The sequence below is a fragment of the Lagenorhynchus albirostris genome, chromosome 7 (assembly GCF_949774975.1).
Source record: "Lagenorhynchus albirostris chromosome 7, mLagAlb1.1, whole genome shotgun sequence".
Lineage (NCBI taxonomy): Eukaryota > Metazoa > Chordata > Mammalia > Artiodactyla > Delphinidae > Lagenorhynchus > Lagenorhynchus albirostris.
In genome coordinates, this window is record NC_083101.1 from 100,699,179 (window position 1) to 100,713,935 (window position 14,757).

The 14,757-nt window shown below is 44.6% G+C and overlaps 1 protein-coding gene across 1 annotated transcript; it reads right to left on the bottom strand.

The window, feature by feature from the left end:
• Positions 1-1,719: 1,719 nt before the first annotated feature.
• Positions 1,720-14,197, bottom strand: STC1 (stanniocalcin 1). Its single transcript, XM_060155685.1, has 4 exons — positions 13,866-14,197; positions 11,704-11,846; positions 10,792-11,003; positions 1,720-4,614 (listed from the first exon to the last, which is right to left on the bottom strand). The coding sequence occupies exons 1-4, from the start codon at positions 13,981-13,983 to the stop codon at positions 4,344-4,346; spliced, it is 744 nt and encodes a 247-aa protein (XP_060011668.1). The 5' UTR covers positions 13,984-14,197; the 3' UTR covers positions 1,720-4,343.
• Positions 14,198-14,757: the final 560 nt, after the last annotated feature.

Genomic DNA, 14,757 nt, shown 5'->3' on the forward strand with positions numbered 1-14,757 from the left:
CTTTTTGAATTCTAGTTTTGTCAGGATATACGCCCGGGAGTGAAATTGCTGGATCATATGGCAACTTTATTTTTAGTTTCTTGAGGAACCTCCATACTGTTTTCCATAGTGGCTGCACCAATTTACATTCCCACCAACAGCGTAGAACTGTTCTCATAAGGATATGTTCATAGATGGAAAAAAAAAGTGTGAAGATGTTAGATACCTGGCCCAAGGCCACAAACTAGAATTTGGACTCAGTTCCCGGAAATCCCAGGCCTAAGTTCCTAATCACTACACTATAGTGTAGTATGTACACAGCCTCTCTGCATAAATAGATATTGATTGAAGACGATTGAGGATAAAGGATCATAATGAAATAAATGTACTCTTTTTCCTCGGCCAGTTCAGAGCAAAGCAAATGCAATACATTTTTGGCTTTGGGGAGACAATTCTCATAGCATTTGTTAGCTATCTTCTGTATATCTAAACTTGGGAAAATGCAGTTTGGAGCTAGAAATGAATGATATTGAGAAACATCCCATTTGAATTTAAAATATGGAGAAAATCCACTCATTAAAAAGTAAACTGTATAAGACCTCTCTTTGAAACATCTACACCGCACAAGTCCCCAGTTTTCTGTGACTGAACTTGTAACCTTCCTTCTAGACCCAGGTAAATGTCATTCTGTTGGAAATCTTTTCCCCATTTTCCAAGATGGGCCACCTCCTCCTTTCATTCACGTCCCCTCTACCTGTGATGATGATAATAATAGCTGACACTTATTACATTACGGTGTGTTGAACATGTTGTTAGCATTTAACTTATTTTATCTTCTTCTAACAGCCCCATGGACAGTTATCACTCTCCTCATTTTACAGAGGAAGAAACTGATATATTTTGAGATTAAGTAACTTGTCTGACATCTTGCAGAGACAGAATTCAAATTTCAGTAGTCTGACCCTGGAGCTGGATCTTCAGCACCACAGAGCTATCTGCCTCCCTCCCCACATGGATTCAATTGTCTTTTCCCCTCTTCTGACTCTTTCTAAATCATTCATTAAAGTATTGAGTGTATCTTGCGAATTGGGTTTTCTTTCCAGTGCTGGGAATGCATTGGTGAACAAGCAAAGGTGCTTCCCCTCTCGGCAAAGGGTGGAGGGCAACATCTTCTAGAAAGTGAAAACAGCATAATTAATGGTGTGGAAGGGAGAGAGTGAACAGTCCTTCCCAGAGCTCCTTCATGGATGGAGCGTAGAGTTCACTGAACAGAAGGGTGAGTCTTGAGGCTGGAGAGCTGAGCAGAGCCAGAACATAAAGCTGCTTCTCGCGTTGTAAGGAGTTTGGGTTGCGGTTTTACTGTGAGGGTGATGGTTTTGAGGACATTTGGAGAATGTGCATTTAAAGTATATGCATTTACATATTGGCACTTATTTAGCGACTTTAAAGAAACTAATCAGCCATTAACTTCATGTTCAGAAAGTCTCATTCAAGAAGTTTTTTAAAAGAATAACAATGAAAGACATTGGGGAAAAAAAAACCCAATAAAACGTAACACTTTATTATTATTTGTTATCTTAGAAGGAATTCACCAAAGGCTTCATATTATGCTATGGCATCTTTAATTATAAAAATAAGCAAATAAAATAACTTGCATCTGTCATTACCATGATATGTTTCATAACCTTTATATGCACATGGAGCTTAAAAATGTAATTTAACAATAAATAATGACATATACCAGATATGCTCACTGTTTATTCCAGTACTCAGCCAAAAACCTAAATATCATTTAAATTATAAATACATAATGCAAATATAATGGCACAAAAATGTCTAAAGTGCAACCAAATCACAAGAGAAGAATCATGCAAACTGGTCTAGGTCAGCCCCGGAATCACTCTGTGCAGCAAACACAAGACAAAGCTTTGGAAGTTTAAGGGGGACTTGGAGGGAGCAGGATGGGAAGAAGAGAAGCAAAAAACTAGCAACATTGTGAGAACTGCTTCTTTCCATATGTGTAGATATATGTATTATAGATACATATATAAATATTATTGTGGGGAGAAAAGGAGGGGGGGTACCACGGTTTGAAGAGGTCACAGCAAATCAAAGAGAATCCACTGGACGGAAGTAAGAGAGAATTTTGTTAGGAATACTCATGAACTACTCGTTGCATTGGGGTCCTGGCTTAGTGGGTTTGAGAAATGGACACAACACACAAAACTGTAATAGCTTTTCTGGTTTGGAGAAGCCAGCCTTGCCTGCAGGGGAGGAATGGGTGAGGGAGGGAGAGGGATAGTCAACTTAGAGTATGATCTACCTGATTTCCAAGAGGCTAAGGCAGTGTCCATATGTTTGGGGACCTGGGGATGGGACAGTTCTGAGTATAAAAATGCTCTTAACAATCTGATGTCAGCACGCTGAGAGGCTGTGTGGGGACAAAGGCAGCCACGCTTGTGCTGCTGCTGGGTCTGTTGCATTCGCTCTTGGTCCTTGAGCAGCACGTTACTGGTTTTAAAGGCTTTGTGGTAAAGTTGTATTGCTTTTCGTTTTTCTGGGGATGTGCCCTCCCTCCTCCCACCAGCATCCCTAACACTCGATATGGGCAAATCTGGAGTTTATCCTAGTGAGAGTCAAGCACCAATGGTTTCTACCTAAGCGAGTTTGGAGTGGCCCTTACAGTCCTACCCCTCCTCCCTCTTCCTCTCTCAACATTGACCTTTGGTGGGCAGTGACGCTCCTAAGGGACTGTTGGGTTCAAGGACAGTGACCCTGAGAAACTACTGTTGTTCATAGCTAGGTTAATCATTTGGCTTTGGTGGTCGCCATCTTGTAAACATCACGGCAGAAATGATCAAACCGCCAGCTCTTTTTTTTCCTCTTTCTTTCATTTTTTTTTTCTTTTTTCTTTTTTGCAATCCTACAGAGATGGCCCAGCTGCCAGGACTACTTTGGCAGGCAGCGTGCTACAGGACAAAAATGTAAGAGGAGTCTATTAAGGCTGGACAGCCCAGGGTTATTTATACCCCCTCAGCCCCAAGTCCCCCAAACTAAAGACCCAAAGGCTGATTGACTCATTCCTGATTGAGTTAAGGGAAAGCCTACTACCCCATCATCAGGCTGCCAGATGTACCAGGCACTGATGAAAGGCAGAAAGTCAAGAACTGCCACTTCCCAAGGTATAGCAGGCCTTATCACACTCTAAGTGGTCCAAGCCCAAAGGGATGCTCTTTTTGGTTCCTGTAATTCTCAGTTGGATGTGACAGAGCTGTTTCAGGAGAGGTCTAAGTCAAGAGTAGCCTCTGGGTTGAGGTGGGCTGGGAGATTAACATCTTGCCTGGGGTCCTTCAGATAAACCTGTTGGTTTTTCCTATCTCATACAGGCCCATCTTAAGTTTTGATGTTGAATAAAACTACTTCTACCCCCTTAGTTATAAAAAAGGCCACAAGGAGCATTTATGTGGATATCTGGAAGTGAGATAGTTATTCCATTCCCAGGAAAAGAAAAATAAAGCTAAGTTACAAAACTAAATCTATATGCAATAAAGTTATTCTATACTGCTTTGTTGAAGCAGAGTCCTCTGGAATTTATGTACAGTACATTAGTTTTCACCTGTTTATATTCCACAGTTAGACCTTAAGATTCTCTGGATTTAAGACAATTGTTAAAGATACTTTTAAAGCTCTGAGCAGTTACAGTACATAGAGATGTTAGCTTTTTGTTTTTCATTAGATGCAAGAAGAGGCAGGCTCCAAGTCTGGTTGGAGAGCCAGGCTCGGGCAATTTGGTAAATGTGTTGGGAAGGAGATTAGACATTGAGAATCAAGACCGTAAGACACTAGCTCATGAGAGATCAAGAATTCAAATATGACATTCATATTCGTCCATGGCCAGCACAGATTCATAACACGAATTCCACTGAGCATCTTTATGAGCGTTTTAAGACATGCATTTAAATTAAGTTGCTTCTTACCAGCTAACTCTACTGGGGCAACCATTCTAAAGGGTTCCACATCTTCAAATGACAAAGTCTGGGGAATTACATGAATGTTTTGTGTTTGAGAGTCATTGGAGGGGAGCTGGGAAAAGACCTGGTAGAGGAAAGTGGTAAAAGAGACCACTTTCTCCTGAGGAGAGGCAGAAAAGATCACACGTGTTCTGTTGGTGAGAATGCCGCCATTGAAGAATGTTGAGAGATTGATTACAGAAGCCTAGTTTCATGCAATTTTTTTTTTAAGGGGGGGATAGAAAATAGGAACTACTTAAAAAAAATCAAACCAGGCACAGTACACTCGAAGTTGGTGAGCGAACACCCTTAAAATGATCGTAGTTTGGTGAGGTTGTGAATACCTCTCCCCGGCTATGCACTCTCGTGGGAGGTGCGTTTGATGAGGGAGGGAGAGGCCACCTCACCTCGGAGGCTCCTGAGGAGGACTTTCAGCTTCTGTGGCTCGTTGGCACGCCTCCTGTTGAAGTCAGCTCGCTGGTGTGTGTGGGCACAGTGGTCTGTCTGCAGGATGTGAAAGAGGCTGGCCATGTTGGGTCCGATTTTCTCCATCAGGCTGTCTCTGATTGTGCTGACTGTGTCTTCGTCACATTCCAGTAGGCTTCGGACAAGTCTGTTATAGTATCTGCATTGGGAAAGAGAGGGTCATTCAGTGAGAGCAAGGTAAGACCCAGGCTTTCATCTGGGCTCCAGTCAACACCCGTCCTGAATGGCCAGATGAAGCACCCACGAATAGTTGCCTCAGCTGAAGGTGGCTTTTGCTTCTAACCTTTAGGCAGTGTCTTCTTAGTGTGAGTGCTTGCGCTGCCTGGATTTACCACCCAGTGCAAGACAGCTCTGTGTTCACGTTTCGAGCTCAGGAGACTAAGATCGTACTTTGAATAGTAGGCTCGTGGCGATGTCTAAAATGTTTAGAAAGAGAGAATCGTGGAGCTAGATGGGATCACAGAGACGATTTAATGACTCTTTCATCATTTCATTGTATAGAGAAGAACCTAAGGTAGGAGAGCTGAAGTGACTTGTCAGAGGTCATACAGTGGGCTAGTGGTCGAAGCAGGACTTAGTCAAATGTATGAGGTGACCCAACCCTCACACTTATGTTTTAATAGTCATTGCACATGGATGCAATCATTTGCAGTTATTTTGGTGCCTCTTTGCGATCTTTCTTTTTCTTGGTGGTGTGTGTGTGTGTGTGTGTGTGTGTGTGTGTGTGCATATTCTGATTAATTTCTATCTTTTTTTTTTGGCCGTGCCGAGTTCCCTGGCAGTCCAGTGGTTAGGGCTCCACACTTCCACTGCAGGGGGCGCCGGGTTTGATCCCCCTGACCAGGGATCAAACCCGGCGCCCCCTGCAGTGGAAGTGTGGAGCCCTAACCACTGGACTGCCAGGGAAGTCCCTAAATTTCTGTTTTTAAAGGAGATCCCTGTCTTCAGTATCTCATGCATTTTTCTACTCAGTCTAATTTCCCTGTCATACACTTGGCTAGCCTCTCTGAAGGCTATTGTCTCACCTCATTTTCAGTCTTCTTGCAAAGGTATATTGCAGTCAGAGGGCCAGATGCCAGGCAACAAGGATATTTAAATAGAAAGATTGGTGATCCTTAGCGGTGTGTGCTTCAATAGTTTCAAGAAGCCTTCTCCCACTGCTCTAGATTGTGCTGCCCTCTCCTTTTGTGGGATGTTTTATAGATATTGGGTTACCATCGTACAGGTCAGCATTTGATGGTTTATTGACGGTTTTATCTTCCCGACTAGGCTGTACACTTATTGAAGGCAGGACATGTGTCCTTATTCTTTGTATCCCTCATGTGCCATGTCCTAGGGCTATAGTGCCTGCACACTGTCATTGTGTTGATTTATTTTGTGGCCACTGAGAGAATGGAGCTTTCAAAATAGAGTTCTTTCCAATGTCATGATTCCCAAAAGAAAAAATTATCTGTAGGTATTCTGGTAAGTTTTACAAAAGAATTTATGTTTGGTATAAATTTCCTTCATCTTTGGTGCAAGTTCTTTAAGCCTCCAAAATGCTGCAGCTAACTGTTACGGCTCAGAAAGGGTAAAACTGTCTCAATATATTTTTTTTCCTGAAGACCATGGTTTAATCATTTAAAATAGTCACAGGACATGTTTCCACACATAAGGTGACAGTGAAGAAGATGTGAAAACAATTGTGTAAATGTTGTACAGCAAATAGTCCTAGGCAATACTCCCTTTGATGCAGGTTTTTGAAAAATCAGTACATATGGGTTAGACAGCATGGAAACTACCAAAAAAAAGATGGAGTCTTTTATGACATAGAGAACACACTTAAACCTTGTCATTGACCTTTTATCAGTAAACTCTCTACTAGTTAAGGCATATAAATTACTCATCCTATTATTTGGGAGGACACTTCGGGTATTTCCCAATTTGAATTGGGATGCATTTGCTCCATTTCGAGGTGGCAGTTGTCAGAACCCATTAGCTCTGTGTTCACTAATTAGGGACTGTCCTAACGATGGTGGTCTGCAGCATTTATGTGGAGAGACCCTTTCCTCAGAGGAGCCCGAGGACTGCCGGACCACAAGATCTGCCGTGAAAAGAAACCTGTTTATTTTTAACTCACCTCACAGAGCACAGGATCAAACATCTTTCCAGAATAACTTAACCCCCCAGAGAGGTCCTTTCAAGGATGTACAGTAAATAGAGTGGAATGTGGGCACTGAAGCAAAGCCATCACCCTTCTGTGAGGGAGCAGAACCAAGCTGGGGACAGAGGGAGAAATGTGTCTGGGTCTCCGATATAGTCCTGGCTCTACCCCTCCCACGAGGGAGGATTATATCCAGCTGTTGGTAAAACTGGGATTCCCTGGCACAGAGACACATTTTCCAACCCTTTGGAATTATAAAGCACATGAGTCAAAGCAGATCTCACTTGGATGGGGAAATGGGGAGAAAAGTGGTTTTGGAAAAACTGAGAATGAACTACTTTGTACCATTAGCTTCAGACATCTACACACCCACACAGATCCCCAGGCATCTCGTGGGTTCTGCTAGGATGTGGGGCCCCTGGATCTCTTTGTCTATTTCAAACGGTGATTAGATCCTAGAGAAAACGGTTTCTGACCCCTCATCTTCCTGTCCCTCAATAAGGACTTTATAACTTAGAAGTTAACCCTTCCACTTCTAGAAAGAAAGAACTGTTCACACCAAAGGATCTTCCAAATGGGCTGGAGAGGATGATCTTTCCTTATATCACCATGGAAAACTCTAGTCTGGATGAAGAAGTCTAACACCAGTAAGGAAACTAAGCTTCTGTAACTAGCCTCACCTCTTTAAGGTCAGATGCGTTCCTCTGGCCCCCACTTTGTCAAAACACCTCTTCTCCATCTCTGAGAGAGCCTACCTTTACTGTTACTTTCTCTGCTGGCCCCGATAGGCCACCTGTTCTTGTTGCTTCTTGAGGATGACCCTTGCCAGCCTGACTGTTCTTAGCGACTCCCCCCAAATCTACCCTTAGCTTCTCCCATGGAGCTGGTTACCTCAGCAAGGGCAGGCTAAGAGAGCTCCTTGGAATAGATAACAGCCATGGCTCTAGTAGCGGCTCCTCCAAGTGTGGGAAACCTATCAGGCTGCCTTGATGATGACACCGTTTGCCTGAGCAAGCAATAGATTAATCCCACACCTCTCTATTGAGGGCCAGAATATGGCATTGACCTCTGGGGTTGTGTGGGCTGATGAGACAGACCTTTCCTATCTCTAAGCCACTCAGTGAGGTTATTGAAGAGATTTAGCAATTGTCATGTATGCCTTGATCACTGTCTTGGACCAAGACTTGATGTTACTATAGCTATTGGTGAGAGCTGTACACAAATTTAATCGTTGATCACCAGGGGGTACATTTATTCCATTCTACTTGGAATTCCATTTTTGGATTGTGGATTTTATCTGCAGGTTTTAGTGGCTGCCATTTTTGAAGTGGAAATCACATAGCCTGGCTCAGGGCCATGTGAATTGTAGGCTCAACTCTTGTCATTCACTAGCTGTGTGACCTTCAGCAGGTCGCCCCTCTCTCTGGGTCTCTGTTCTTTAATCAGTAAAATGAGGCAGTTAGTCTAGATAACCTTTATGGTCATTTCCAGCTATGACATTTTGTGTTTCTGGGGTTCGGTATATACGCACCTTCTCAATTTAACAAAAAAATAGTGCAGCTCTGCTTAAGGCCCATCCTTGGCAGGAGGAGTTACAACTATTTAAGAAGATGCCTTTCTTCATCTTTATGGGGAGTGGTGGTGGGATGTACTCCCGAGACTTAATGGGCTAAGTGTTCAGATCGCCCAGCCTGGAAGGACCCTTTAAAGCATGTTTCTTTCCTCCCCCTTTGAAAATTCCATCACTGACTTCTTTCCTCGGTAAAGAATAAGATCAGATATTCTCCATAGCTACTGTTTCAGCCATGCTTACCCAAATACACACATACTGCCTAGGAACGTTCTGTGTGAAGGTTTATAAATAGTCCTTTGTTTCCCTTGATCAATATTATTCTTCTGTTTCCTGTTCCCTATCCATGCCCTAGAGAGTTGGAAGCTTTGTCAGTTTTCCCATCTGGATCTGGATTGGTTTACTTTCTTCTCAGGCCTCATGCTGTCCAGCCCGCCTGATCAATTGTGCTTGCTTCCCTCATGGTTGAGAGTAGAGTTTACAAATTCAGCCAGGGGGACACTCCAGCTCTCCTTTGTGTTCTAAGTGCATTTCTGTCATGGAAAACCTCCCTGTTCTGGCTCCTGGTCCAGTCACAGGCTTTTGGATTCTCCCAGGCCCAAATCTCATGCTAGATAAGTCACAGGAAGGTGGAATGAACCTGTAACTACTTCCTTTCACAATTCTTTGCCAACTGGCACGACGTAGTGTGTATCTATGGTGGGACAGAGGCTGGGAAAGCAGGATGTTTCAGAGGAGTGAGGAGCTTAAATAGAGCAAATCGAGCCCAGCATGGAACCGGAAATCTCTAGCTCTGAGCAGGAATAACATTAGCCAGTTCGAGTGAAGTAACTGGAGGAAGGTAAGAGCTGCATGGAGGATTCTAGTCTTCAAGAGATGACCTTCCTAATAAGGATGATTCTTCTAAGATGATAAAGGGAGATAACGAGACTCCTGTGACCCTTTTCTAAAGGTGGTGAAAACAAGGCACCTATTGAAAAGAACAACGGCCTGGTTAAGAACTCCTATTACTGGTCTCTTCCTAGATTGTTAGGATCACCGGTCCAGCATCTGTATGCTCCTTTCTGTAAGACCTCCTCTTCCTAATGGAAGACGCTACCTCAGTTGAATTAGAGATACTAGTATTGTCTCAAAACTGGCCACAGGCCATATTATAGATCATGAATTGTCACTGGACCATTAAAGATCAAAACTTAGAGTAACGACTGTGCTAACATATTCCTGCCCCCCAGCTACCACATAAACACATACTAAAGAGACAGGGCACTTGAGATAAATGCTGAATTTGATTTTCCTGTTCTCAGAAAATCAGGACCATGACAGAGTCACTTTCAAGGACTGAACAAACGATTTTTATAAACTGACATGAGGTTCCGAAGAACAATGATGTGTAGTTAAGAGTGAATCAGAAATTTACAAAGTTTAACAGTCAGAGGCCTTAACCTTTCCCTGAGGAGGAGCTACTTCTCCCGTTTTCCAGTTGCATGTATGTACATGACTAACCCACTGGTAAGCCCCAGAAGGACTAGGTGATTGCCGGTATCTGAAGAAGGGTGGCAGCATCTGGCTAGGAAGTTAATCAGGTAAGTCTGCGTTAGCGCTCCTGTGGTCAGAATAGCACATTAAGGTCTGATCTTTGTGAATATGTGCAGATTTGGCTGGAGAGTCAAAGAATCATAGCACTTCAGGACTAGGAGTCAAGTCAGTGGCATCACAGTAGGCTGAACTTGACCCTTCTGCACTGCCCCTACCATGCCTCCATGCTAGCCCCATCAGCACCTTTCTGAACCTGATCACGGATGGGGAAGCCCAGGTCTTGCCAGGAAACTTTCTACGCCTTGGAATGAGCATGTCTGCCATCTCATGTCTTAGATGGTCACACCTGGCTGGTAAAGACAGTGAGTCAAGGGCACAGAAAGGCACGATGCTCAGATATTACTAGCTCAGCGGCTTGGGATCAGTTTAGAATACTAAGATGAGAATGTGATCTGGGGAGTCACCAGAACACCCTTCCAGGAAATCTTGGACTAGACACATGGGATAACAGACCTGGAAGGGACCATGGGAATCATCTAGTCTAGCCACTTCACTTTTCACAAAGGAAATTTGAGTCCCACCAAAGTCAGATGGTTCGCTCTGGGCTACCCGGCGAAATAGCTGATTGGGCTTAGGATGGACTCAAATATATGCAGTTTTAAAACTCTGCATTATGACATGTGACCAAGGTTTTCATAATGGCCAACTGTACTGTGCATAGTCATGATTTCAGCCCAATCTGATGTCTCAGAATCTTGTTTCCATAAACTTCACAATTGCCTTCAGGCTTATGGAAGGAAATAGACAATGCACCCAGGGATGCTGCAGATGAAGTTTTCTATTAGCTGCATGGAGAGACTTTTCCTATAACCGTGAAAAAAAAAAAATCCAGGCTGCTTGAGCTGTCACAACCAATCACAAACATATTTTTTTCCTGCAAAAGCTGGGAAGACTGCAAGCTAAAATAAGAGCATCACTGTGGCAATTTAACTCCTTCTGTGTCTGGTTCTGCCGACCAACCACTCCCCTTCCCCCCGAACTGCCACACGAGTGGACTCATTTTGTACCTGTTGGAGAAGTGATTAGGGAGCTGGACGACTTCCGTGATGGCTTCAGGGTTCCGCTTGGCGACACTACACACGTTCAGCTTGCTGTAGCACTCCTCCTGCACCTCGGCAATCATCCTCTGGAAAGTAGAGCACCTCCGAATGGCCAGGAAGACCTTGGAGGTGACCCCGTTGGCGATGCACTTTAAGCTCTCTTTGACAAATGCTTTTCCCTGCCGAGGAAGGGGGGTAGGAGGACAAGATTTAGCTTGAGCTGACAAGAGAGGACAGGGCCTATGCTATGTGGAACTGAAGGGGGCTCACCTCGGCGCTGTCTCATGGCCCTCTCTGCATGTCCTTGCAATAAGCGAACTGCACCCTGCGACCAGGATTTTTTTAAAAGTCCCTATTCCCTTAGACTACCTTGAGAATTGAGCTACATAGAAATGAAATGCGATGAGAAAAAGAGATGAACCATAAACAACCACCCTTCAGCCTAAAAATAGCCATACTAGAGTTTTGTATTCTTGGGATTGAGATTTGATAACTCAAATCACAAGCTAGAAAAAAAAAAAAAAGCTCGTATGCCGGCTCTTCGTGAGAAGAACTTCTTTGTTAGAAGAACATTTTTATTTCCTCTTGAAGAGGCAAAGATTTTCCGCTCATCACCCCTCCCTTAGAAGACAGCCTCTGTCAGCCTGTTACAATTGTGTATTAGAGTGGGTGGAGAGTGGCTTATATAGAACCTATTTCTTGGCCAAAAGTGTGTGTGTGTGTGTGTGTGTACACACGTTGAGAATTGAGATGAGAATTTAGACTGGGGAGGCTGAGAAGCAGAGCCGGTTCCCTACGAGCCCGGCTCCTAAGAACAATAGCCTCATACACTGTTAAAGACAAGCAGCCAGTTGTGAGCAGGGGTCAAGGTCTTATTACCTGAGTGTCAAATTTAGCAGCGCTGTACAAGAAGGATTTACAGATGTCGTACATCCCATCTGTGTCACAGGTGGAGTTTTCCAGGCATGCAAAAGCTCCACAGCCAACCTGCAGAGCGCTGTTGAGGCAGCGAACCACTTCAGCTGAAAGAGACAAATCCATCCAATCTGGGTCAAACGGTGAGGACAGTCTGGAGGGATCAAGCTGATGTGGAGGCAAAATTCAAGCAAAAGGGGTCGGAAGAACTTATCCTAGAAGTCTGTGATGGGGCCAGTAGATAGAACCCTTCCGAGCGGGGTGGGAGTGAAGAAGAGAGGGGACAGACAGATCCCTTTTGCTTATAAGAACCAGAGAACATGGAGGAAGGGAATGAGTTTTCCCTCGGAGATACACTGTCTTGGTCTCACCATCACACACAGTTTGGGTGGCTGGAAAAGTAAGGTTGGAGTGTGAGGCATGCCCAGTGCTTACAGCAGCTCTGCAGAGTCCAAGGGCATCCCTTAAAGGCTGAAAGCATGGGAAGGTAGATGGTAGTGGTGGGTGGTCAAGTTTAGGAGGAGGAAGGACCAGGGAATCCATTTGGCTTCCAAAACATACACTCCAGAGTCATAAGGATGGAATTTTGGTCTAAATGGCAGAGAAGAATTTGCCAGGAGTCCACTAGGAGACCCTTCTGATTTAGGGCTTTTAACTTACCTTCCTATTGGCAGAAAAATCTGATCCGTTCATGTTTCATCCCAACCCCCCACTATAGGACAGTGCTTAGAGGTATGCATAATCTCTCTCATATTAAAAGCCTTTTTTTTTTTTTTTAAAAAAAAAGAGAGAAACACAGGTGTAGAATAACCAGGCCAAGGCAACACTTGTGCAAGACTGGAAGAAAACCGCAGAGAACTTGCATGAGGCTTTCTACATTCTGGATAAGATCTTCCATAAAAGTAATTTCTCTCCTACAGAAGAGGGGTGTTCTGGCAGGCAGCTCCGCGAGAAATGATCTGCAGCCTTCATACCATAGGAGTCTCCTCTGAGATCAAAAGCACGGTTCGGTTAGGCGGCCCCTCCCCCTCCCACCACCCGCAGCCTCTGGGATGTTACAAGTCATTTCCCTAATTATATATTTCCACGGGTTCAAATGATAACTTTGCTTTAAGCAGTTTTAATATGCATTAGGATTGCTATTGTTTTTGGCAAGCTTGAATTGTGAATCACTGCATCTCTATAGCAACTAAGTACAAAAGGAAGTGAAGCAAAGCCCTCCTCTCGGCAGGGACCTGTGCTCTTCCGAGGGGAGCAAGCGTCTGCAGCATTTGGACACCTGCGAGCCCATCTTTGCTGACAGTTGGGGGAGAGAGAGCAGTCATGGAAGGGGAGCAAGCTGGACAAGCGAAGTCCAAAGACAGAGGTGTCAATGCCGGCTTCCTAAGGACTCTTTTCCTTTAGAGACCAAGATAATACACAATTAACTGCTCAAGGAGTCAGGGCTAGAGTGAGACCTCTCCCTTGGAGAAATAGCTGCTACGTTTCACAGATACTCTTTTTCGAGGGGCTCTCTAGCCACGGGGCTGTGTGGGGACTGAATGGAGCCCGAGAGAGCAGGGAGGGACAGAAGGAACAGTGTCGAGGGTGGGATGTGTAGGGTTTTCTCTGAATCTGCCCTGGATTTGTCAGACTGGAGGGCTATGGTTCCGTAAATCAGTCTGCAAAGGGAGCTTTCTGTGTGTTCTCTGGAGGGGCAGGGAAGTCAAGTTATGGGGTCTTCAGGGTAAAGAAAGAGGGACAGCATCAGACAAGTCACGTCTCACCTTAAGATCAGCTTCAGCTTCTGGAAAGTATAGAGAGCGCTTTGAAGCATGCCAACATTCAAGTCTTTCCCCCGCCCCCTCCCCCCCAAGAGGGTACGTGCCAGATTTCAGGCAATCAGGCTAGGCTTATGCAATGAAATACCCTCAGCAGAGCGCCCAGCTTCTTCGTTAGTTGCATGCAATTTATTAAACAAAGGAGCTCCACTTCCTAAGGCTATTGGATTACCCTGGCAGTTTATTGCCATCAGGCATGAAGCACATTTATTATCAAGATCAGCCGTCACAGACACAGTTGCAAAAGCGAGAGGCAAATGAGGACAGCTCTTTGGGGGAGAAACCGGTCCTGGGTTTGCCGCTTACCTGAGTTCTGAGCTGCCACCCGGGCTTTCCTGGGGCTCACAGAATCATTCTGCTCCGCCTCATGGGTTGCAGAAGCACTGATCACCAGCACCAGAAGCACTGCTGAGTTTTGGAGCATTCTCTGAGAAGTTTCCGCTAAGTTGTTGGTTTTTTTTTTTTTTTTTTCTCCCCCCCCCTTTCCTCTTTCCCTCTCCCGGCTCGAGTGAAGATGTGGATCTGGATACACTGAGAGCCTAGGTGAGGATTTGATGAGGATCTTTTTGTTGCTGCTGATGCTGCTTCTGCTGGCGCTTTTGCTGCTGCTGCTGCTGCTGCAGTCGCTGCTTCTTGCACCTCTGGCTTTTGCAAACTGGGGGCCCAAGAGCTGCACCCAGGGATTTTATAGCCGTTCTTATCGGTCCTCAGGATCAGGGACCAATCAGGTCCCTCAACTGGTCTGGCCAGCCAATCGGAGGGCATGCTCATTGGGCTGGAGCTGTTTGACTTCTTAGAAATATTTTCCAGCAAATTAAAAGTACCTGCTGCCAATGTCTTATACGTGTGTGTGACTGTGTGTGCAGAGATGTGTGAAAAAGCTGTTTTCACAGAATTAAGGGATGACTTTGTATTGATCTAACGAAAGGGAGATCATATGACCATCTCAACAAGGTGCCTTGGGAAATCTATCCATCTCTTTTAAAAAATGTGCTATGGGGAGGAATGGGCAGCACAGGCAGGATGAGTAGTGTGGTCTCTTTCGATTCGAATTTAGCCTCATTATAGCAGTTTTTCTATCATTTTCACAGCCCATTCTCTGTGTTGTAAGCTACATACACCATACCTCCCTGTCTTCTCAGTTTAAGTATGTTTACAGGTCTGTGAGGCATTTTGGTTGTATGTGGACATCCTGAGT

Excerpts from the sequence above, each read along its gene's own strand:
- STC1 (XM_060155685.1), bottom strand. The coding sequence starts at position 13,983 with ATGCTCCAAAACTCAGCAGTGCTTCTGGTGCTGGTGATCAGTGCTTCT. Across the intron at positions 11,847-13,865 it reads GGTGGCAGCTCAGAACTCAG|CTGAAGTGGTTCGCTGCCTC; the intron begins GTAAGCGGCAAA and ends TGTCTCTTTCAG. Across the intron at positions 4,615-10,791 it reads CCTAATCACTTCTCCAACAG|ATACTATAACAGACTTGTCC; the intron begins GTACAAAATGAG and ends TTCCCAATGCAG.